This window comes from Chenopodium quinoa, unplaced genomic scaffold (genome assembly GCF_001683475.1).
Source record: "Chenopodium quinoa cultivar QQ74 unplaced genomic scaffold, ASM168347v1, whole genome shotgun sequence".
Taxonomy (NCBI): domain Eukaryota; kingdom Viridiplantae; phylum Streptophyta; class Magnoliopsida; order Caryophyllales; family Amaranthaceae; genus Chenopodium; species Chenopodium quinoa.
Genome location: NW_018742684.1, coordinates 3,639,022 through 3,664,308, shown reverse-complemented (window position 1 = coordinate 3,664,308; position 25,287 = coordinate 3,639,022). Strand labels below are relative to the sequence as shown.

The 25,287-nt window shown below is 36.6% G+C and overlaps 3 protein-coding genes across 3 annotated transcripts; 2 read left to right on the top strand and 1 right to left on the bottom strand.

Moving 5' to 3' along the window:
* Positions 1-1,890: 1,890 nt before the first annotated feature.
* Positions 1,891-4,927, top strand: LOC110722865. The gene is made up of 9 exons (XM_021902167.1): positions 1,891-2,046; positions 2,163-2,201; positions 2,853-3,220; positions 3,309-3,393; positions 3,567-3,717; positions 3,786-3,943; positions 4,033-4,130; positions 4,235-4,278; positions 4,380-4,927. Exons 3-9 carry the CDS (start codon positions 2,859-2,861, stop codon positions 4,646-4,648), a joined length of 1,167 nt encoding a protein of 388 aa, XP_021757859.1. The 5' UTR covers positions 1,891-2,046; positions 2,163-2,201; positions 2,853-2,858; the 3' UTR covers positions 4,649-4,927.
* A 5,713-nt stretch (positions 4,928-10,640) lies between these two features.
* On the top strand, positions 10,641-13,842 carry LOC110722862. The gene is made up of 4 exons (XM_021902165.1): positions 10,641-12,048; positions 12,152-12,295; positions 12,411-13,286; positions 13,376-13,842. Exons 1-4 carry the CDS (start codon positions 11,239-11,241, stop codon positions 13,658-13,660), a joined length of 2,115 nt encoding a protein of 704 aa, XP_021757857.1. The 5' UTR covers positions 10,641-11,238; the 3' UTR covers positions 13,661-13,842.
* A 132-nt stretch (positions 13,843-13,974) lies between these two features.
* LOC110722863 lies at positions 13,975-15,107 on the bottom strand. Its single transcript, XM_021902166.1, has 2 exons — positions 14,793-15,107; positions 13,975-14,528 (listed from the first exon to the last, which is right to left on the bottom strand). Exon 2 carries the CDS (start codon positions 14,523-14,525, stop codon positions 14,046-14,048), a length of 480 nt encoding a protein of 159 aa, XP_021757858.1. The 5' UTR covers positions 14,526-14,528; positions 14,793-15,107; the 3' UTR covers positions 13,975-14,045.
* Between the last annotated feature and the right edge of the window lie 10,180 nt (positions 15,108-25,287).

The following is a 25,287-nucleotide window of genomic DNA, read 5'->3' as shown; positions in this document are numbered from 1 at the left end:
AAAAAAAAATAATATATATAATTATATAATTGGAAAAAAATGTAAAAAAAAAAAAAATAAAAAGAAACCTTGAATAGAAGTAGACAAGGAGGGCAGCTGCTAGGAGGAGACAAGGAGGGTAGCAGCTAGGAGGTCGACCCTCGTAGTGGAGGAAGCAGCGGTGGTGCGCAATGGTGGAGGCAGCGCTGCAGTGGATTAAAAAAAATATATTACTCGGCAGTAACCAGTAAGTGAGTAAGGCAGTTCAACATAGCAAAAAGAGGAAAGAAGCAAGTTCAATTCATCAACAATTGGGTCAATTTAATTATTATATAAACAGGCAAACAAAAACATTATACTTCATTACTTCAAATCTTCAATTCAATTATTCAATATTTCAATTCATAATTTAATTCATGTTTTCATACTCAAAATCTCAAATTCTAACCAACAAAAAACAGAACCTTATTGAAAGTTTGAAACAAATTGAAAGAGAAAGGAAAGAAGGGGACCTACAGTTGGAGGCTTTGGAGCCTTGGAGGAGTTGGAGCCTTGCTGCCTTGGAGGCCGACTTGCCGCCGAGAAGAAATTGGGTCGTGAATGGGTGAGGTGTGAGACCGTAACTGAGCAAAAAGAGGAACTTCAAGCTTCAACAAAGAGGCAAATTGAAGAGGGGTTAGGGTGACAACTGACTAGCCGTCGCGGCGTCGCCGGTCGCCGGATCTGGAGACTGGAATACCGAGGAAGGAGAAGGGGCGAAGAGAGAGAACGAATGAATGGTGGTGGTCTGAAAATGGAGAACGAAATGGAGAGCTGCGCTTTAGGCCTGGAATGTTTGAATGAAACAGTGAAGAACGAAAGAGAGAAGGAAGAAGAAAGAAAGTTAAGCGTTTTTTTTTTTAATTAAGGCACGGGTTCAAATGGCACCGGTTCAAGGGCACCGGTTTGGTTTGAACCGGTGCCTTTTATATTTGGGTAAAATTGCGCCCAAATTTGGGCTGGTTTAGGACACCGGTTTGGCCTGAACCGGTGCCTTTATGGGGGTGCCTTATTGTATGTTTCTACTAGTGAAATCAACCTTTTAAAATAAGATAAATTATTTAAATCATCTAAGACATGATATAAAAATTAATACTCCAATTTATTTGTTAAAACCAATTAATTAAACATGTTTTATTTCATTAATCATAATTTAATTTAATATAATGCAATCACCAATAAAATCATATAAAACATGTTATTCAAATCAATCACTTTCAAAGATATCTAACCACCTAAACGTACCTTGATCCTTGCTAGAAACCACACAAAAGAACTTTAAGAACTTTTGTCAAACACACCCTACAAATAAATATAACCTTGATTAAAATAAGATGTGGGATAGGGATAAGAAGGATAAAAGGATAAGATAAGGATAGAGAATTTTGGGTGGGATATGGATTAACTAAAGTGTTATCTTTTGTTTGGTAAGTTAGGGATACAAGTAAAATAAGTAACAAAGTTACAAAGATAACCTTACTAACCTATCTTTCTCCTTTATTTTTTTCTCTTTATTAAAGGTATAAATGTCATTTTAGTTATAATCCCTATCCCTCATTCTTATTCCAACCCCCTATGTATAAAAATTGAGGGATAAGGGTCTGATCACCTCTATTGAACTGAGCTGAACTGAACTGAACTAAACTAAACTAAACTAAACTGATTGGAGCTAAACTGAATATTTTATAAGACAAGAAAATTAAGAGCTGAACTGAGCTGAAAATTATACAAGAGAGGGAAAATGAAAGCTGAATTGAACTGAACAGATTGAAGCGGAACTGAACTGAAATTAAGCTTAAATGAACATACCCTAAAAAGTGATTTTATCCTTGTTCCATCCTTCTCTCTAATTTCAATCCCTAGAAACAAACATAGTGATTATTTGATTAATATACCTTTCCCCAAATCGATATCCCTCTTTATATATCTCCCTAAACAAACATGCTGTTATACTCTGTTGTGGCTAGGTTTTTGAGTTGACGTTCCTCTAAAAATTTAGTCTTTCTCGTAGGACGCCGCCCTCCCAAGGTTGTTGTTTATTCCCCATTATTCTCTCCTCTCAAGTCTCTGTAAAGTTTGTTTATTTGTTTTTGTGATTAAATTATTTGTTTTAAGGGTTTTTTTTTGTTTTTTTTTCTCTGCAGGAAGTCTGATCTGAGGTTGTCATCTGGTGAATCATTAGGGTATATCGCCTCTTCCCTCCCTGTCATTGTGAAATTACTTTGTCATCCTAGCTAACATAATAATCTTTTCTCATCTTCGATTTCGATTCCACCAAAAATAAGAAGCTTATGTTCTAAACTTATGAATTATTGTTGTCAAATTTGTTGGGTCAATAAATGTTGGTGTGTTCGTCTGGAATTGTATCAACTGCAAGTTTCCAATAGTAAAATTACTTTGTTATCCTAGCTAACATACATGAATTTATGTGTGAATTTGTGAAGAAAATTGTATGTCATCATCAAACCTTTTATTTATTTATTTATTTATTTATTTATTTTTATGTTTTGGTAATGGGATTGTAGCGGAGGACAATTAGTTTTTCATCATGATTGCATTGTTTATTTTTGTCAAGTACCTGAATTTCTTAGACTCCTTTTGGTTGGACTTTGAAATTAGAGAAAATGCAATTATTTTGATTTCAAAATTAGAAATTGAGAGAAAGGTAGAAATTAGCTTGGTTGATATATGATAAGTTGGAATGTGCCTCTGAAATTGAGTGTCTTTGGTTATAACTTTAGTCTTTGGGTTCATATTTGTACCCCCTATTCCGATTTCTATCCTATATTACTCGATTCCTTTTATCTTTTTTGTTTATTTACTTTACGCTTCAGACTACGATGTTGGATGAGGAGTTCTATGCTGAATTGGTTGGCATACTCAAACGTGATGACAAAGATAGTTTTGTGGAGCTCCTTGATGAGAATCCAGAACATGTGGAATCATGTTTAATGATACTTTGTGCAAAGCATAAATCCAAAAAATGTTTGACTGCATTGGTGACTGGGGAGGTGTGCGAACCACCCCCTCCACCAGAGGGCTGTGCTACATGTATTCACGGAGTTGCTTATGTCTACCCTGACCCTGATGTTATTAACATAATGCTCATGCGAGGTGCTATCCGGGATTGCAACATAAAGTGTAAAGCGGGTTTCCCTTCCAATTATGGGACCCCGCTTTTCCTTGCGCTTGATTCTTTGAGGTGCCAGCCTCTTTAGTTTGGTCGTCTTCCCTGGTTGATAAATCTGTCACAAACACTCATTTCTGACCATTTTTTTCTCTTCATGTAGTCATCCTGCAGTCTCGCATCTCGATTCGTGGTGTCTAGGCGACTCCATCATCAAACTTATAGTGCTACTTTGCATGTGGGAAACGGTTTGTTATTAATCTTTCAATGGGTTTTGTATTATAAATTAAAGAATATTAGCATTGTGACCAATTTTTGTTTGTTTGCTACTGGCTTGTGATGTATGACAAATGTATGTTTGTTTGGCTGTATACTGGCTTGTGATGTATCTAATATTGTCCTGTTTGTTTCTTTTACTCAGAAACAACGTTTGGACTCTGCAAGGCTGCTAGCTTGCCACACTGAGTCGGTCAATGACATTGCTTGGACCTTACTTCAGGACGGAAAATTGAAGCAGTTGGCGGCTTTACTTTTGGTTGCCCGAGATGAGGCTATGGCTCCAACTGAGACGGGTATGTTTTCACTGTGTGTTGGACTTGCATCATACCATGTACTAAACTATCCTTTTGTGTCGAAATAGGGATGACAATTCAACAACACCTTACCAATGAAATTGATGGATTGAGTTCCGAAGTTGATTTTGACAATTCTATGCTTATGGATGCCCGTGTGCTGTTTGATGTTTTTGATAGAGCTGGTGAAGCCTTGAGCTCATATTGTATCACGATGTTCAAACCTGTACGTTGAGACTTAAGAGGGAGTTGTTCTGAACCATTAAACTCTCACCAATATCGGTGTTTATCGGTTCTCATTTCCTTTTCTTTCAGATCCCTCCGGAGAAAGTGTTGGTCGATGTTGTTGGGCTGCTTAAGGAAGCTGGTTTTCCCCTGCAATCCAGGGACGTTGACTTGCGCGATTGTTACAGGTGTTCTTTTTTTTTTTTTTTGTTTGTTTGTTCTTTGTTTATACTTTTCTCATTCACAATCTTTGCTGAGCAACTTGGTTTTTCTTCTAATGTTGAATTCATAGGGGACGTCGTGGGGTTTGGAGAGCAAACTTGTTCAAGCTGTCAGGCAAGTCACAATCGCTCTAACAATATGGCTTCTTATTTTGGGGCAATATAAGAACATGTATTAATGCTTCTTTTCCTCATGTTGGGATTCTTGTGGAACAGATACTCTGAGACCGGACAACATAATCATGGAAAGCTCCTCTTCAAGTTCACATTTACATACTTTTGCCGGTCAGAATGGAAAGCTTGTGTATTCTCAACTCCATTGGGATCCTTTGCTTGGTAGGCTCAAGTCGAGGGAAGTTCTAAAATTTTCGTCTTCTGTCCCTGAAGCGCGGTCGCTTAGCACAGTAGCTGGTTCAAGCATACCACTAAGACGTCATCTGGCTTATGTTGCCTTCAAGCTGAAAAGAGGGATCCGATATTTGTGATTAGTGATTATCATCTACTCCGTCCTTAAAAGCCATGTGCATTGTCTATTGATGGGTTGTGGTGTTCACTTTTTTGGTTTGAACCGCTATTATAATAAAAATTGTGTGGAGAATTAGCTATAACCTTAACTCCACCCATATATAAATATATTAGTCTTGTCTATAACCCCGGTTCGTGTATGGCTATATGCTACTCTGTATTACGTTTTGTTTATGTTGTAATTTATGAAACTTAACATTTTCTTCATAATTTTCCCTCTCATACTTTACCTTTCTTAATTTTGATGCTCCATTTACGTATAGGATGCTACGGATTAAAATGCTTCTCTGTTTTCTTTTGATGTACTCCCTCACTTTATTTAAACTTCCAATCTTTGTTGACATTTTCTTTCAAAAACTTTCAATAGAGTCCTATTTTTAATTACTCTCTGAATAATGGATACACTTTTATCTTTTGTCCGTTTTAGAATAATTGATACGGAATACAAATTATTATTTTGATGTGTTACATAATTAGGGATTGCAAAAACAATAGAGGGAGCCGAAGTTTAGCACCTTGATAAATAAATATTAGTAATCAAAATTTGTTTATTAAGGTCATGAACTTGTATTTTCTAATAAACACGCATAAGGCTCAAATCTTCATATTTGTTGTCTCCTTAGGCATAATCAGATATCCATTTCGAATTATCATTGACAAAAACCCCTTAGTTTAAAAATGCCAATGCCCATACCCACAAACTCAACTCAAATTCAAAAATAAAATAAAATAATAAAATTGATTTGATCATAGGAAAGAATATTAAACTGAAAACATATAATAGGGAAAATGTAACAATAAGGTTTACTGATAAAAGCTTGTTTGATGATTGGTATAACCATGAAATACATGAATTTATTATAAAGATAGTTCTCTTCAGTTTAATTTTCAGTTTAGTTCCAATCAGTTTAGTTCAATTCCTAATTTCCTTCTCTCATAAACAATTCATTTCAGCTCTATTCAGTTCAGTTCAGCTCCAATCAGTTCAGTTCAGTTATTTTCAATAAATCAGAACATGCCCTAACCCTTTTCCACAACATCTTATTTTTCTTTTATTTATTATTATTATTATTATTATTATTATTATTATTATTATTATTATTATATCTAAATATGGATGACTATTATCCCATGTACAATCTAGAATATTCTAGAGTTGGGTATTTGGTCTTATCCATTGATGGAACCCTAGGAAGTGTACATTATATATATCCCGTACTATATGGAATATGAAATACAACGTAACAATCTTCCCTCATCTCTCTTTATTTTCTATTCCATATTTAACACGTTATCAGCACCATTGCTAGTCAACTGAGTAGGATTACCAAACATTTATCTAGAATCCATATTATTATTATCATGTAAGTATGATCGCAGCCCATAACAATTATAATTTAACATTTATCTACTTTTGCATGCTTATTTATTGGAATATCAACGTATATAATGAATACAGAGCATGATATATAATTTAAGGTTCCATTTTTATTTTTCTCCATGCTAACATTCTCCCCTTCTATTTCGTTCTTATTTATGCATGATTTGTATCAGTTTTATTTATGCATGATTATAACGTTTAATACATATTTTTGAATACTATTTATATATACTTATCTTTTAATATTATTTTGTATAGTGAAAAATGTCGAACCTTGCCAAGCTCGAATTTGTGGCCCTTGATATTACCGGAAAGAATTATTTATCATGGGTGTTAGATGCTGAAATACACCTAGATGCTAAAGGGATTGGTGAAACAATAAAAGAGGCTAATAAGGCAACACCTCAAGATAAGGCTAAAGCCATGATTTTTCTTCGCCATCACCTCCATGAAGGGCTCAAAAATGAATATTTAACTGTGAAAGACCCACAAATCCTTTGGAGTAATCTAAAGGAAAGGTATGACCACCAAAAAACAGTGATACTCCCTAGAGCTCGTTATGAATGGTTAAATTTGAGATTGCAAGATTTTAAATCTGTTAGTGAATATAACTCAGCTATGTTTAAAATAACTTCTCAATTGAAATTATGTGGAGAAAATATTACTGATGCAGAAATGTTTGAAAAGACATACTCCACTTTCCATGCTAATAATATTGTCCTACAGACACAATATAGAGAAAAAGGTTTTAAAAAATATTCTGAATTAATATCCTGTCTTCTTGTGGCTGAGCAAAATAACGAGCTGTTAATGAAAAATCATGAATCACGTCCTACTGGCTCTACTCCATTCCCTGAAGCGAATGTGACAACCCATAACGGGAAAGAAACTAAAAACAGGGACCATTCCAGCAGTAGTGGTCGAGGTAGAGGTCGTGGTCGTGGCCAATGGCGCGGCCGGGGTCGTGGACGTGGATATGATAGAGGTCGTGGAGGTCATTTCACAAACTCACATTCCCACCAGAAGTGGGAACGTAGGGATGAAAAAGAGAAAAGTGATAACAATATATGTTACCGTTGTGGAGGAAAAGGTCATTGGTCTCGGGTTTGTAGAACTCTAAAGCATCTTATTGAACTTTACCAAGAATCATTGAAGAAAGGAAAGAAAGTTGAGGCAAACCTTGTTCTTGAAGATGGTGAAGGTGATTTTGATTTTGGCAATGCCAATCAATTTGATGTTGGTGATTTCCTTACTTCCCCGGAAGGGAATAATTTTGATTTTGACAGTACAACTCATTTAGAAGTTGTCGATTTCTTCACTGTCCCAGAAGGGAATAATTAAAATTATATTGTATTATGTCAGTTTTAAGTATTAGACTTATGTTTGCTTATTCTAGTAATTTATTTAAGTTTATTTCTTTCGTTGTAATAAGGATTTTTGCTTTATAAATTTATGAACTATTTGAGTGTTTTTATTGATTTATTTGTTTTATCATCTTTATTTTTATGCTTAATATTTTGACATGTATTTTATTTCATGAAGAACATGGATATTACTCAAGTTCAATTTGCTATGAATGGTGAAGAATTATGTCTTGCTGACAGTGCAACTACACATACAATACTTAAAAATAAAAAATATTTCTCTCATTTGATGATGAAAAGGATTAATGTAAGTACCATATCGGGTAGTACAAATATCATTGAGGGCTCCGGAAGAGCCACTATAAAGTTGCCTTGGAGAACTGAAATTAAAATAATTGATGCTTTATACTCCCCATTGTCTCAAAGAAATTTATTAAGTTTTAAGGATATTCGCAATAATGGTTATCATATTGAGACAATCAATGAAGAAAATGACGAATTCCTTCAAATCACAAATATAACTCAAGGCTCAAAATATGTTTTGGAGAAACTACCTACATTCTCTAGTGGTTTGTACTACACAAAAATCAATGTTATTGAAGCTCATGCTATAGTAAACCAGAAGTTTACTAATGATTTTGTTGTTTGGCATGACCGGTTAGGCCATCCTGGTTCAATAATGATGCGAAAAATAATTACGAATTCATGTGGACATTCTTTGAAGAGCCAGCAGATTCTTCATAATAATTTTTCATGTGCTGCTTGCTCAGAAGGCAAGTTGATTATTCGCCCATCACCAGCTAAAATTAATTTTGAATCAATTAGTTTTCTGGAACGTATATAAGGAGATATTTGTGGGCCCATACATCCCCCATGTGGACCATTTAGATATTTTATGGTTTTAATTGATGCATCAACTATATGGTCACATGTGTCTTTGTTATCAACTCGTAATCTGGCGTTTGCTAGACTACTTGCCCAATTGATTAAGTTACGGGCACATTTTCCAGATACTCCCATTAAGACTATTCGGCTTGACAATGCTGGTGAATTTACATCTCAAGCTTTTAATGATTATTGCATGTCCATTGGGATAAATGTTGAACATCCTGTAGCACATGTTCATACACAAAACGGTCTAGCAGAGTCATTAATAAAACGTATTCAGTTAATTGCTAGACCATTGCTTATGAAATCCAATCTCCCAATTTCTGCTTGGGGACATGCTATATTACATGCAACAGCACTAATTCGCATTAGGCCAACAAGTTATCACAAGTTCTCCCCATTTGGTTTATGGTCAGGAACCAAATATTTCCCATCTAAGAATTTTTGGATGTGCGGTTTATGTTCCAATAGCTCCACCACAACGCACTAAGATGGGTCCTCAAAGGAGGATGGGGATATATGTTGGGTTTGAATCCCCGTCAATAATTAAATATCTTGAGCCTACAACAGGGGATTTATTTACGGCTCGTTTTGCAGATTGTCATTTTAACGAGTCACTTTTCCCAACATTAGGGGGAGAAAAGAGAGAGCTGGAAAATGAAATTAAATGGAATGAATTATCATTATCCTATCTTGATCCTCGAACTAAACAATGTGAACTGGAAGTTCAAAAGATAGTTCATTTACAAAGTTTAGCGAATCAATTGCCAGACTCGTTTGCTGACCCAAAAAGAGTGACCAAGTCGCATATTCCAGCTGTTAATGCTCCATTTAAAATAGATGTCCCGGAAAGACAAAATAAAATTGCTAATGAGTCTAAACCACGCCAAAAACGTGGAAGGCCAATAGGTTCCAAAGATAAGAATCCTCGGAAAAGAAAAGGAGCATTGATTGATGATGGTCAAATTGAAGAAACAATTTCCGAAGGATCTCCAGAAGAGACTTTAGACATGATACAAGAAGAAATTCAGGTACCTGATAATGAAGAAATTTCAATAAATTATATCATGTCTGGAATTACATGGAACCGAAATCAAATCGACGTCGATGATGTTTTTGCATGCAATGTAGCATTAGATGTTATGGATAATAAGGATATTTTGGATTTTAACACCTTACAAAAGGCTGAAAATGTTTTTTAACACCCCCCAAAAAAAAACTTTTATTTTAACACCTCCCAAAAATATAAAAGTTGGAAGTTAACACCAGTTAACGATTTCCGTCACGGAAATTTAACGTGGGTCCCACAAATTGGCTTGAACTTCAATTTTCACCCAGCAAAACACGAAACTTCTTTCTTCATTGAATTCGCAGCAACCTTCTGCATTGAATTCTTTCTGAACCTTCATTGATTTCGCTTTTGAACCAAAGGAGATCTTGGCTGAGAAGTGGAGTGTAGGGTGGTGTCAACGTTGGAGAAGATAAGCTCAGGAGGGTTTCTTCATCATCTTCTTCAACTACAAAAGTGCGAAAGCCGCTTGAAATTCACAGAAAATAAGGTAAAATTGCTCTCCTTTGATAGCAATTTCGTCAATTACTGGTGCTTCATTGCTGTAAACCTTGCAATAATTGGGTAATTAGGGTAAATTTTGGGACCACAGTAGGAAAGCCTTGATAAATCAATTTCTGTAACTGACTATGCGACTTAGGTTAATTGGATTTCGTAATTGAAAGTAGAGATTAATTAAGGTGGTTTATTGTTAATTAAACTAGCAAGTGTGGTTTGTTGATTAATTTATGTTACTGAGCACCTACATTGGCTTGTATATGTTTATTTTCAATTTTTTTATGTGTTTGTTTGTGTGGCTGTGATGGATTTGTTTATTCGTATTGTGCATGTATAGTTACATGGCTTTTAATATGTTTTATATGTTTTTCACTGGTGGGTAGATAATGGGTGACAAGGATAGTTTGGTTGACATCTGCCTTAGAGTGGGAGGTGCTTTTGTCCCTAAAAGAGTAACCAAAAACAGGCAGCTGCTGTGTTGGTGTGGTGGTTGGTGTTACTGGAAGAGGAAGGTTCAAGTATCTAAGTTGGATGTGCATTTGATTAGAACAGCTGCAATTCATGGTTTTGTTAATGGTGATATGGATGTGCCTATGCATTACAGCTGTTGGTATAGGCAGAAGGGGAAAACCTTTAACACTGGGAAAAGGGAACTAGTTAACAGTGAAGAGGTTAAGGGCCTTTTGGAGACAGTAAATGAAGAGGGGTATGTTGAGGTTTTTGTAACAACAGAAGCTCCTAGTCAGCCCATACAAGAGGCCCAACCCAATCCTGCAAAGACAAAAAAAAAGGATAAGAAGGTAGAAAGTTCAAATACATCGACTATTAGGAGGAGCCCTAGGTTTAAGAAGACAGAAACTGAACAAAGGGAGGAGAGTCCACCTAGGAAAGCCTCAGCTAATGCTAAAGTGTTGAGGTTTGATGAAGAAAAGGATGATGGATGTGAAGGATCTGGTTATTCAAGTTCAGATTTGAGTGATGAGGGACAAGATTGGGAACCTGGTGAAGAAGAATTTGATGAAGGGGATGAGGAATGGTATATTGAAGGGTCAAAGGAGATCTTGGCCAAAGTGAACAAGAGCCTTAGGAAAGGTTTGGAGAGTGCAGTAGATGACAGGGTTGGCAAAGATAAGAGAGTAGAGTTGAGAAATGATTTGGATGTTGGAAAACCGAAGGTGAATCCAGAAAGTGATGCTGATTCAGATGATTCAAGGAGTTTGTGTGGATCTGATGAGGAACAGGACTATGCTCCTTGGTTTAATGCTGATGTGGACTTTGACAACCCAATCAAGTTGAAGTTAAATCAGAAATTCAGTAATGCTTCAGTCTTGAGGAGGGCCTTAAGACTTCATGCCATTCAAAATAGGTATGAGTTCTACTACTTGCATAATGACAGTAAAAGGATTACAGTTCAGTGTAGATATAGATGTGGCTGTGAGTTCAATAGCTACACTTGTAGAATGCCTGCTTGTACATGTGTGGGGGGGGGTAAAGTGTCAGTTCAAGGTGTTTGCATCAAAACTTGTTAAGCAGCAAACTTGGCAAATCAAAACCTTGAATTTAGACCATTCCTGCTTCAGAGTAAAGAAGAACAAGATGCTTACTGCTGAATACATAGCAGAGAGGTATTTAGAAGAGTTTAGGAGTAACCCTGGTTGGAGAATTAAGGAGATTAGGGCTAGGATTTTGAATGATTTAGGAGTTGATGTGAGTTACTATAAGGCATGGCTAGCTAGGTGTAGGGCAAAACTACTGATATTTGGTTCAGCTAGGGAGCAGTATGCTAGGGTGTGGGATTATGGGAAAGCTGTGATGAAGTACAACCCTGGTTCAGGGTGCAATGTTGTTGTTGATGGTATTGACAGGCCAGAGCCACCATTGTTCATGAGGATGTTCATCTGTTTAAGGCCATTGAGAGATGGATTTGCAAAGGGTTGTAGGCCTTTAATAGGGTTGGATGGTTGTCACCTCAAGGGTGCCTTTCCTGGGCAAATTCTGGTGGCAGTTGCTAAGGATGGGAATAACAACTTGTTTCCTCTAGCTTGGGCCACAGTGGAGATTGAAAACCAGGAAACTTGGGGTTGGTTCTTGGAATCCCTTATGTCAATGTTCACACATGATCAAGGAGCTGGGCTGACCATCATGTCTGACAGGCAAAAGGTAATGCTTCTGTTTCCCTCTTAACTATTTAGGTTCAATTTCTAAGTTTTCATGTGTATGTATGTGATTGACTGATGATTATACTTTTGTCTGCATTTGGTAGGGTTTGATTAAAGCAATGGCTGATGTTATTCCCAAAGCTGAGCAAAGGTTTTGTGTGAGGCATATTTGGGCTAACTTCAAGCTCAACTTCACTGGATCAACCTTTAAGGAGCTGTTTTGGAGAGCAGCTAGGGCCACCACCATTGTAAGTTTATTGATTGTTGAAGCTAGCCTATGCTTTTATATGACTGTTGGTGTGTTTTTATATTGGTTAGCTTGTATATGCTTGGTGTGATTTCTGGTATGCTTTTATATGTCAGTTTGAGCATGAAATTGCCATGGAGTCTATCAAATTCCTCGATGAAGAGGCATATGAGTATTTAATCAACATTCCTCCCCACCATTGGTCTAGACATGCATTCACACCAAACTGCAAGTCCAACATGTTGTTGAACAACATGTGTGAGACTTTCAATGCAGTCATTAGGCCTGCCAGAGATAAACCTATCCTCACCCAAATGGAATGGATGAGGAGGTATATTATGAACAGGAATAATGAAAAGTGGGAGGATTCAAAAACAATTACACACAACTTAGTGCCATATGTGAGGCATGTTCTGGGGAGGATAGACTTTGTGGCTAGGTCCTGTGTGGTGCAGCCATCCAGAGGGAATACATTTGAGGTGCAGCTGAAGGATGACCAGGTGTTGGTTGATTTGGACAAGGAGACCTGCACATGTTACCATTGGGAACTCACTGGCATTCCATGTGTTCATGCTTATGCCTGCATATTGGATATGAGGGGTGACATAGAGGCTGTTGTTGACCCATACTATACCATGGACACATACAGGTCTGCTTATGAACCAGCTGTCCAACCAATGCCTGGCCCAAAGCACTGGGAGACAGTCAGAATGAGGGAACCACTACCCCCTTCTGTTAAGGTGCAACCTGGGAGACCAAAGAGCAAAAAAAGGAAGCTTGAGCCAGGAGAATGTTCTTCTTCAGGTGGTCAGGCAAGTACCAAGAGGAAGAAGCAATGCAGCAACTGTGGGGGATATAGGCATTATGCCAAGACTTGCAAAGTACCTGCTGCACCAGCTACAGAGCTGATAAAGTCAGCAGGCAGACCCCCACTGAACACTCCTTGGATGGTGGAGGAGAGGAAGAAGAAAGAGATTAGGGCTGCTAAAAAGGTAACACAAGCATTACACCAACTCCCCCTTTGTTTTATATATGTATGTGTCTTTTCCATTGACTTTTTATTTTTATATGCATGTCATAGAGTGCAATTGGGGCTGGACCAAACAGCATAGGAAACAAAAAGTTTCCTCAAGAGCAAGAAGGTTGTCTGCCATTCAGCAAGCGCCCACAGCCACAGTCTTCCTCAGCTAAGCATTCCTCAGCTCAGCCATCCTCTAGTCAGCCATCCTCAGCTCAGCCTTCCTCAAGTCAGCCTGCCTCAAGCCAACCAAAAAGAAAGACAAGGTCTTCCTCAAGTCAGCCTACAACAGCCACAGGTGTTGTAACAAGGGCCAGGCTGCAATCCCTCAACAACCTTACTCAGTGATGTACTCATGCTGGATATCAAACATTATGTCTGTTGAACAATTTCAAACTTTTATTATGTACTCATGACTGGTTATGTAACTTGCTAGTTTTTTAGTGGCTTCCCTTAACAAATTTGAACAATTAGATATTGAATTGTAATGGTTGCATGGCTTTGATTGCCATTGAAACATGTTGAAGTAAGGTTCTTTTGTCAACCTGTACTTGAACTATCTTAGTGTTTCACATATTTCCCATGTTTTAATGTTTCACATGTTTAAATAGGTTGATTAAAAGACAAGGCATAAATAGGAACTTAGACAAGGCATAAATAGGTTGATTAAAAGACATATTTATAACACTTCAAGTCATTACAAGAAATTATAACTACTTAATACAGCTTACTATTACACACCCCTAGCCATTAGGAAAATTACACCCATTGACAAACCTATACAAATGGCCATGCCCACCCAACCAAAACAGCTGATTGAAGACACCTTCCCTTCATTGCACTCCCTGTTCATTCTCTTCCTGTCAGCGTTCAAGGCCTTGCATCTCATCTTCAAATTATCAACTTCATTAAGTAGGCACCTCCTTTGGCCACTGATTTCATCAACTTCCCTTTTCAATTCATTAACTTCACCCTTTAGCAGCTTCTTATCCAACAACAGGTTGTTGATAACCCCTGTTTGCCAATCTGTTCCATCAGGTTGATCAACCCATTCGAAAGCTTTGCAACCCCTTGTTTCTGTTATTGGGTCATAAAACTTACATGATATGAACTTCCTGCCTGGATTCTCCCTTGTCCAGCTAGTGAGCTTGGCCATTGGCACACCACACTTACATTTTCTGGCCTCAGGAGGGGAAGAGCTAACAAACGACATAATCTGCATCAATTTTAGATCGACAGTCACATTCGTCAGATTTGTACACTGACGAATTAACATTGACAGCAACAAAATTCATTTTTAATTTCATAATACGAAAAGCCCCAAATTCAATTTCTGACGAACCCTAATTTCGCAATTGGGCATTTAGATGCGTACATAACATAATCCAACCATTAATCTGAGTACGAAACAATTGCAAATAATAATTGAAGAGAATTTAAACCATAATTACCAAACAACCGAACAATTGACCGCACTCACCTGTTTCAGCAGCTTCAATCTGTTCCTCTTCTCAAAAATCGTGGAAGAATCGTGAAAGAATTGTTTCAAGTATCGTGCAACAATGCAATGCGCTGCTGCTATTCAATAAGAACAACAATTTCGTTCATTGGGGGAGAATCGTGCAAGAATGGTTCTTATATATCGTGCAAGAATCGTGGAAGAATGGTTCTTATATACAGATCTTTTAAAAATATATCCGTTGGGGTGGGCCCCACTAACAGTTCTGTTAACGGAAGATGGATTTTGGTGTTAACTTCCAACTTTTATATTTTTGGGAGGTGTTAAAATAAAAGTTTTTTTTGGGGGGTGTTAAAAAACATTTTCAGCCTTTTGTAAGGTGTTAAAATCCAAAATATCCGGATAATAATGAGGATCATGAACCAAAATCTATTGAAGAATGTAGACAAAGAAATGATTGGCCAAAATGGAAAGAAGCAATTGAAGCAGAATTAAAATCTCTTGGAAAAAGAGAAGTATTCGGACCAGTAGTCCGTACACCTGAAGGTGTAAAGCCAGTGGGATATAAATGGGTCTTTGTGCGAAAGAGAAATGAAAAGGGTGAAGTTGTAAGATATAAGGCACGCTTAGTTGCACAAGGATTCTCACAAAGACCTGGTATTGATTATGAGGAGACATATTCTCCTGTGGTGGATGCAACTACTTTTAGATTTTTGATTAGTCTGGCAATAAGAGAAGGACTTGACTTACGTTTGATGGATGTATTTTTATAAAGAAATTTGGATCAGGATTTGTTATAATTGCAGTGTATGTTGATGATTTGAATATCATTGGAACTCTTGAAGAGATTTCAGTGACTGTCAATTATTTAAAGAAAGAGTTCGAAATGAAAGATCTAGGAAAGACAAAATTCTGCTTGGGGTTACAAATAGAGCACCTAGAGAATGGAATCCTTGTGCATCAATCAACATACATAGAAAAGGTTCTTAAAAGATTTTCTTTGGATACAACACATCCATTGAGCAGCCCTATGGTTGTAAGATCACTTGAAGTAGAGAAAGATCCATTCCGACCTCGGGAAAATGATGAAGAAATTCTTGGTCCTGAAGTACCGTATCTTAGTGCAATTGGAGCACTAATGTACCTTGCAAGTCATACACGACCTGATATATCATTTTCAGTTAATTTATTAGCAAGGTTTAGTTCATGTCCAACCCGAAGGCATTGGAATGGGATTAAACATTTACTTCGTTACCTTCAAGGTACGAGGGTTTATTTTTCCCAAAGTGGTCCAAAGAAAATTTGATTGGTTTTGCAGATGCGGGTTATTTATCTGATCCTCATAATGGTCGGTCACAAACTGGATATGTGTTCACATATGGTGGTACTGCCATTTCTTGGCGTTCCATGAAACAAACCATTGCAGCTACTTCTTCCAATCATTCTGAGATTTTAGCAATTCACGAGGCTAGTCGTGAATGTGTATGGTTAAGGTCGGTAGTTCAACATATAAAAGAAGTTTGTGGTTTATCATCTGGGAAAGAGGCACCAACAACTTTATATGAGGATAACGCTGCTTGTATTGCTCAACTTAAGGAAGGATACATCAAAGGCGATAGAACAAAGCACATCTTACCCAAATTTTTCTTCACTCATGATCTTCAGAAGAATGAAGATATAAATGTATTGCAGATTCGTTCAAGTGAGAATTTAGCAGACTTATTTACTAAGGCTCTTCCGACAGCAACATTCAAAAAGTTAGCTTACGGCATTGGATTGCGTCGTCTTAAAGATCTCGAGTGATGTAGTCATGAGGGGGAGTTAATGCGCGCTGCACTCTTTTTTCCTTAACCATGGTTTTTTCCCACTGGGTTTTCCTGGTAAGGTTTTTAACGAGGCAGCATCTTATGCGCATTATAGTGTATTATTTTGTACAGGTTTTGTAGTAAATGTTAGTTATTGTTTTATTCAATATATAGTCATCCAAGGGGGAGTGTTATGATAATATCTAAATATGGATGACTATTATCCCATGTACAATCTAGAATATTCTAGAGTTGGGTATTTGGTCTTATCCATTGATGGAACCCTAGGAAGTGTACATTATATATATCCCGTACTATATGGAATATGAAATACAACGTAACAATCTTCCCTCATCTCTCTTTATTTTCTATTCCATATTTAACATATTATTATTATTATTATTATTATTATTGTTATTATTATTGTTATTATTATTATTATTATTATTATTTATTTATTTATTTATTATTATTATTATTATTATTATTATTATTTCAATTTTTTTATTATAAAGATAAAGAAAATTTAAAAATTAGTAAACCCTATCTAACAAGGGTTTTACAATTTTAACTAACAATTAATCATCGCCTACAGTAGAGTGAAGATGTGAGTTAGGGAAATAATTGACTAACAACATGACCTACACTTGAAATCCAATCTTTAGGGCTTGTTTGGTTAGGGGTATTCATCAAAGGGAATGGGAATCAACTGCCTTGATTCCGTTGTTGTTTGTTAAGCCTTTTTTTCATTCCCTTTGTTGACTCGAATGAACAATACAAGGGGGGGGGGATGAATTGTATTGTAGAGGAACTAGGGTAATTTTTGCGGAATTTAAAAAGGAACTCGAATAAAAACTAAAAGTGCAAAGAGAGATTTTACGTGGAAAACTTCTTGGCCCTAATCAAGAAAAAAAACCACGACCACAAGGGATTTTAAACTCAACTCTTAATAATAATAGGGCAAACAACCTATTACAAATTAAGACTCTAAACTCAAGTTCCTCAATAAACTTAAGCTCCCTTCAACTGATCCCTCAATCAGTCAAACTCTCTAGCTCTCTCTTTCTCCTTGCTTTACTCAAAGCAATAAAACACTCTTAGGGTTTTCCCAAACTCTAACCCAATACAACTCAAGATTAAACTCTAAATTGCTAAGTACAAAGACACTCAAGGACTTAAGTGGATTATGACTCTTTTGAAGACTAAAAGACTGTAATTTTCAAGTGCACATTCCCAATCAGAAAACCAATCCTATTTATACTAGAAAGGGGAAGTTAAAACACTGTCGTTTTCCTTAACTCCCACTAAGCCACAACTTCCATAAAACTAGGAAGTGCAGTTCGTGGGTGCTTGGGCAGCAAGCTAAAACACTTTACAAGGAAGTGGTTTACTGCTTCCTATTTTCTCTCAACTTCCTTGACCAAGTAAAACAGCCGTTTTTTAGAAGAGTATTTTCCAAGTCAGATTTTCCAAAATAATAGGATAGAATCAAAACAGAAAATCTTTTTAACTAACAAGATATTTTAACTCAAAAAGATATTTTTCGAAATAAAACAAGTTAAAATATGGAAAATAAATCTTTATCAAATAAAATTAAATCCACTTAAATCATATCAATTGACAATGTACTTAACATAAATACAAGAAGCCTAAAATAAAGATAAAATACATTAGACTCCTTGAGACACTGTGTAGCTTCGACTCTGGAGCTTCAGTTCCTCACTAAAGGAACTTGACTTCTGATTGTCTTCTTTGTTCATCCATAGCCTATCCTTAGACCTTGTTCCATGCTCCATTCTGACTCTAGAACTTCGTTGCATATATAAACCTGTCAATAAATCAAAGCTAATAGACAGAAGTTAAAACACCTATGGGTTTGCTTAGGTTCCTTAAGTCATCATCAAAACTTAAGGTCAACAATATTCCCCCTTTTTGACGAATGACAAACCTAAGCAAACTCACTTAATTAAAAAAATAAATAGAAGACAATCAGTAAAAAAAAAATAATAAATAAGTAAACTTAAATGAACTAGACAATTTTAAACAAGGAACTGGGAAGAAAATAGCCATAAAGCAAGCAAGCATCATCCATATAAACAAACTGATGTTCCTCCAGAACATCAACAAAAGCAAAATACCCTGTTTAATTGTTTACAGACCGAAAGAAGCAAAACAAAACAAAGTTTAATCCAGACCAAGTTCAAAGAGAAATAGTTTGATAACTAAGACAGAAAGAAAATAAGATTAGGCTTCAGGGGTTGAGGAATGATGCTCTTCTCCTGCATCTTCAACTAACACTTCTTCAACAACCAGGTCCTCCAGCTTCTTCATCAGATCAGTTTGGCCTTGAGAAAGAGTTGAGGTGCTCTGTTGTATGGATGAGGTAAGCTTTGTGGAATACTGTACCATATCAGATACTACCTTTTCAAGAGTCTCAATTCGTTGGACCAGAGCAGGTTGTGCATCAACCAGCTTTTGCACTGTATCCTTGAGAGATTTCAATTCCAAAGTGGAACTGACAGAGCTAAAGCCAACAAACCCTAATCCTTCACCTGCTGGAACAGAGTGAACCACAGTCTCATCAAAAGCTCCCTGTTCCCCCTGAACAAAAGTTCTCCCTTCTCCCAATCCCTTTTCTTCACTCAAATCAACCACTACAGCAGACTCTGCCTTGTCTTTCCCTTTTGGCCTGAAAGCCAACCTGGTGCTCTTCCTCTTCCAAACACTAGGATTATTTTTCTTACTTGTCATCAGTACCACCTCCTTTTCTTTCTTTTCTCCCTCTTCCTCACTTTCTTCCTCCTCCAGCCACTTATCCAACTCTTCATCTTCCAATATTTTTACAATGCTTTTAACCTGCTTAAGCTTAGGAAGTGATTTGGTGAGGAATTGGGTAACTCCATCAACAACAGTTAGTTTATGGCTTCAAGGGTTTTGGGTTGCACATAGTGGTTTGTTTTAAGCTTGAGGCTTTCATGGTTAGCCATGGAGATACCACAGCTTTCAAGGAGGGTAATGAGCAGATTGGCATATCCAACCTTCAGATGTTGGCAAGGCAGTGAGTGAGATGTTGGATCATCAAGGATGGAAAGTTTATTTGTATCTTGTTTTCAAGGCAGTACATAAGCACAACATCAAGGTGATTAGCCTCGTTCCTGTGCTGGGTTCTTGGGATGATAGTTAAATGGACAAAAATAAACAGCAGTTTTTTAATAGGAGAGAACAAATTGTGGTTAGTTCGAACTTTGGAAGCTTTACCCCCAATTGATTCAACAATATTTTCATTAGGAACAACATCAATACTTAATTCAGTTTCACCTTTAAAATACTCATCAAACACCTCATTAGGAGTTCCAAACACAGCAGCTAAATCATCAGCATCAAAACTAATTTTCTTGTTTTTAACTTTGCTAACACACACACCATTGATATTCTTAAAATTTGCACAGAATTCTTTTAGGGGAGCATGAGCAATCACATTATCATAACATTCACTAAACAGCTTAATCCAATTTTGAGCTTCAAGAATATCAAGAAGTTCAGAGTACTTACTCAACTCACACCACTTTAGGTTTATACAAAACCTAGGAATGAATCGTTCAGAGCTAGCTTCAAGCCTTTTGACAGCGGTTGACTTCGATTTTTCCCCCTGAATTGGTTCACCAAGTTCCTCATAGTCCAATTCTTCTCCAACCTCGATCTTTCTCTTTTTCGAATCACTGCGAGCCATTGGTTTATTTTGGGGTTTTTCGGTATCAGCTTTGACTGAGGTTTCAGTCTCAATTTCCATTGGCGATTCTTTTTTAGGAGAGTTTTAAATTTTGGGTGAGATTTCCATGGGAATTGGAGAGGAATCACCAAAGATGAGAGTGTATTTTACGGAGTAAGGTGGTGAGGAACAGTGGTTAGGGTTTAGTTTCATTTTATAGTAGGGTGAATTTTGAGAGGTGAAATAGGTCGGTGGAATAGTGTAGAAGGTAAATTGAATATGGTAGGTGTCGTTTGAAGGGAAATGGTAAAAATGCTTCTCACTTAGTCAGATTAATTTAATGTGATTTGACAAGGTAGTCTAGATTAATTTTTTGATCAGAAGCTTTGAATTAAATACAAAGTGTCTAGGTTATTTGAATGAAAAATTAGAAGATAGATTTGAATTTTTAAAGATAGATATTTTGAGGATAATTCAAAATCAGAATACAAGATAAGATTTTATAAAGAGTGAAATTAATTAACTGAATAGACAATTAATTTACGAAAGGATAAAGCTTAATCTTTTAGAAAATATCGGAGGAACTTGGAACAAATCAACATAGTTTGTTAACAACATAGACGTGCTAAATGCAATCTGATTTTTTCACATACAGCCACAATCCCATATGCAATGCCATACATTCTAATACTCAGGACTATGTTTTCACATATTCATATTGTGTAAGACACATATAATGCATGCATGATTGACTTATACCTTGGGGGGAACGTGAGGTCTTCTTAACTCAATTGTATCATACCAAGTTCCATGCGCATCTTTTCAAATTTGTCCCTGCTCAAAGGCTTAGTAAGAATGTCAGCAATTTGATTTTCAGTATCACAAAAATCTAACTTAATTAAGCCTTTTTCCACATTATCCGTAAGGAAATGATGCCTTATGTGAATATGTTTCACACGAGAATGATGAACTGGATCTTTTGAAATGCATATAGCACTAGTATTATCACAATAGATAGGAACGCAATCATACTTTGCATACCATAATCCCTTAGTTGTTGTTTTATCCAAAGTACTTGAGAATAGCAGGCAACTGCTGCAACATATTCAGCTTCAGCAGTTGACAAGACCACTGTATTTTGTTTCTTGAATCCCCAAGAAACTAGACATGGCCCGAGGAACTGAATCATTCCTGAAGTACTTTTCCTATTCACCAAATCTCCTACATAATCAGCATCTGCAAAACCTTTTAAATCAAAAGTATCACTTCCAGGATAGAAGAGACAGAGATGGTCAGTTCCTTTGAGGTATCTTAGGATCCTTTTTACTGCTGTGGGATGTGACTCCTTAGGATTAGATTGAAACCTTGCACATAAGCCAACACTAAATGCAATATCAGGTCTACTAGTAGTTAAGTATAAAAGGGATCCAGTCATACCTCTGTATTTGGTTTGATCTACACTAGTTCCTTATAGATCTTCATCTAACCTTATGCCTGTTCCCATTGGTGTATGGTTGGTCTTTGCTTGGTCAAGATTTTATTTCTTCAGTAGTTCCTTGACATATTTTTGTTGGTGAATTGCAATACCTCTTTCCGTTTGTTTGTTTAGAAGTCCAAGAAAGAAGTTTAGTTCCCCCATCATACTCATCTCAAATTCACCACTCATTAGCTCAGCAAAGTACTTGCACAAGTTTTCGTTAGTTGCTCCAAAAATAATATCATCAACATATATTTGGACAACTAATAAGTCAATTCCTTCAGATTTTAAAAACAAAGTTTTATCTACTTTACCTCTTTTAAAATCATTTTGAAGAAGGAACTTAAAGAGCCTTTCATACCAAGCTCTTGGTGCTTGTTTCAGCCCATAAAGAGCTTTATCAAGCTTAAAGACATGATTAGGAAATTGGGGATTTTCAAAACCAGGTGGTTGTTCCACAAACACCTCTTCTTCAAAAACCCATTTAAGACAGCACATTTAACATCCATTTGATATAATTTGAAACCCATAAATGAAGCAAAAGCAATTAATATTCTAATAGCTTCTAATCTAGCAACAGGAGCGAAAGTTTCTTCAAAGTCAATACCTTCTTGCTGATTGTAGCCCTTCACAAAAAGTCTGGCCTTGTTCCTCACAATAGTTCCATACTCATCCAGCTTGTTTCTGAAAACCCACTTGAGCCCTATTACCTTTTTATTTTTGGGTTTCTCTTCAAGATGCCAGACCCTGTTCCTTTCAAATTCATTGAGTTCATCTTGCATGGAAATTATCCAGTCAGCATCTTTGAGAGCTTCTTCATGATTTCTTGGCTCAATGATGAATAGAAAGGCTTGGAAGGCACATAAGTTCCTCATATGTGATCTGGTTTGAGTTCCTCTACCAATGTCACTTATGATGAGATCAATAGGATGAGAGCCTTGATATTTGAAAGGCTTTAGATGAAACTCTCTGGCTGGAACTCCTATTTGAGGGACTTCTTCCTCTGCTTCCTCTGGTTCCTCTTAGTTGCCTGCTTCAACATGACCTTGTTCCTCCTGAATTTCAGGTGGAGGAACTTCAGCATATTCTTGATGATCTTGTTCGGGTTCAATTTGATTTTCCTTGGGAGGACTAGTTTCCTCTTCATCATCTTCCCTGTTTCTAACCATTCCAATTTCATAATCATTAGAGTCTTGTTCCTGCACATTCATAAACATATTAGATTCATCAAAAATCACATGAATGCTTTCTTTGACACACATAGTATTTTTATTGTAAACCCTTTAAGCTTTGCTATTTGATGCATAACCAAGGAACACAACTTCATCACTTCTTTCATCAAATTTTTCAATGTTCCTTTTACCATTATTATGAACAAAGCACCTACATCCAAAAGCTTTAAAGTGAGAAATATTGGGTTTTCTGCCCTTAAAGAGTTCATATGGAGTTTTATTGATGATTGGTCTCATCATAACTCGATTTATAATATAGCATGCAGTATTGATAGCTTCAGCCCAGAAGTTCCTTGGTAGCCCACTAGCTATGAGCATTGTTCTTGCCATGTCTTCTAGGGTTCTGTTCTTCCTTCCCACAACCCCGTTTTGTTGAGGGGTTCTTGGGGCTGAGAAGTTATGATCCATGCCATTCTCTTTGCAAAACTCATCAAATCTTGTATTTTCGAAATCAGTTCCATGATCTGACCGAATGTGAATAATTTGATTTCCACTAGTTTTCTGCACTTTCTTGGCAAATGACACAAATTCATCAAAGGTTTCATCCTTGATAGACAGAAAAATCACCCTAGTAAATCTAGAAAAATCATCAATAATAACTAGAACATATTTTTTTCCACTTCTACTTTGAAAACACATGGGACCACACAAATCCATGTGAATGAGTTCCAATGGCTTTGTGGTGCTCACCATGTTTTTACTTTTAAAAGATGACGTGACTTGCTTGCCTCTCACACATGCATCACAGATATGTTTTATGAGGAACTTGACTGAGGGAAGCCCTATGACCAAGTTCCTTGCTCTAAGTTTATCCATGAGTGAGAAACTAGCATGTCCAAAACACTTATGCCATAATAAAGGATCATCATTAATGGCACTCAGGCATGTAAGGTTGTTCCTTGGGACAGAATTGAGATCCACAATATATGTGTTCCCTTTTCTAGTTCCTTCAAGAACAACCCTTCCTGTTTTGTCATTAATGATGTTGCATGAATTAGAGGTAAAATTTACGGAGTTTCCTTTGTCACAAAATTGTGATATGCTCAGCAAATTGTGCATCAAACCCTCGACCAAAAGTACATTTTCAATTGAATGAGAACTTGACCTTCCTACTTTTCCTTTTGCAATAACTTCTCCTTTCTTGTTGTCTCCAACGATCACAGTTCCTCCAGATAGGTCTCAAGTGAGAGGAATTTTGATTTGTCTCTTGTCATATGTTTTGAACAACCGATGTCGAGGTACCACGTGTTGTTCCCCCTCACTAGGACTTGCAAAAGAACTCATTGATTAGTTTCAGGAACCCAGGTTTCCTTGGGTTCCTTGGACGTTGAAGCAATATCAGATTTTCTAACCCAAACTTGCTTAACATTCTTACTAACAGATTGTTCCTTCTTGTAACAAGTATCCACTAAGTGACATGTTTTCCCACAAAAGGAAAAAACTTTATAGCTAGGTAAATCAACATATTTCTTTTTACCTTTATGCTTAGATCGAATGTATCCTAGTCCTTCAGTTCTTTTGGTTTGAGCATTCTCAATCCATTTAGGTATACCAAGCTGACCAGTGCTTCTTTCTTTTCTGATTGCAAGTTCCTTTTCTAAATTTGCCTTTTCAATTCTTAACTCATCAAGATTGTGTTTTAATTTTTCAAAATCTTCATTAAATTTAGGCAATGATTCAGAAGAGGAACTTGACGATTTAAAGTCAGTACTGGCAAGCTTGTATTGAGTCAGTTCTACATTAACCATAATATTTTCATATTTGAGTTTTTCATTCATTTCTTTTAGAAGAAGATTCTTGTCAAAAAGATCAAAGAATCTGCCTTGAACATCAGTACGTTGGTTCTCAATCCAGGTACTGTGTTCCTTGCAGACTCTAAGAGCTTTTTCACATTCATTAAGCTTTTTAATATCAATTATCCAGTCATCTTCCATTTCTAAAATGAAATCAATAAGTACTTCTTTAGGAAGAGTTCTAATGTGATTGGGATCAACACGTAACTCTTTAGCCAGTTCGTCGTTGTAGGCCTTTTCATCATGTTTGGCCATTAGACATAGATTGGCTGTTTCTTCTTCAGGTTGTTCCTCCTCATCATCACTCTCAGAATCTCCCCAAGCAGCAATCATAGCCTTCCTAATGTCTACTTTATTGTAAGGAGTTTTGTTGCTCTTATTTTGTTCCTTAGCCTTCCTTTTTCCTTTCTCAGTTTCCCACAAAGAGCATTCACGAATGAAATGATCTAGGGACCCACATTTGTGACATACGGAATCAGCTTTTGAGTTAGAGGACTTTT

Bases quoted from the DNA above. Each gene is read 5' to 3' on its own strand.
- LOC110722865 (XM_021902167.1), top strand. From the start codon at position 2,859: ATGTTGGATGAGGAGTTCTATGCTGAATTGGTTGGCATACTCAAACGT. The intron at 3,394-3,566 runs GTTTGTTATTAA...TCTTTTACTCAG, and splicing joins TACTTTGCATGTGGGAAACG to AAACAACGTTTGGACTCTGC. The intron at 4,279-4,379 runs GCAAGTCACAAT...CTTGTGGAACAG, and splicing joins AAACTTGTTCAAGCTGTCAG to ATACTCTGAGACCGGACAAC.
- LOC110722862 (XM_021902165.1), top strand. From the start codon at position 11,239: ATGCCATTCAAAATAGGTATGAGTTCTACTACTTGCATAATGACAGTA. The intron at 12,049-12,151 runs GTAATGCTTCTG...TGCATTTGGTAG, and splicing joins TCATGTCTGACAGGCAAAAG to GGTTTGATTAAAGCAATGGC. The intron at 12,296-12,410 runs GTAAGTTTATTG...TTTATATGTCAG, and splicing joins CAGCTAGGGCCACCACCATT to TTTGAGCATGAAATTGCCAT.
- LOC110722863 (XM_021902166.1), bottom strand. From the start codon at position 14,525: ATGTCGTTTGTTAGCTCTTCCCCTCCTGAGGCCAGAAAATGTAAGTGT.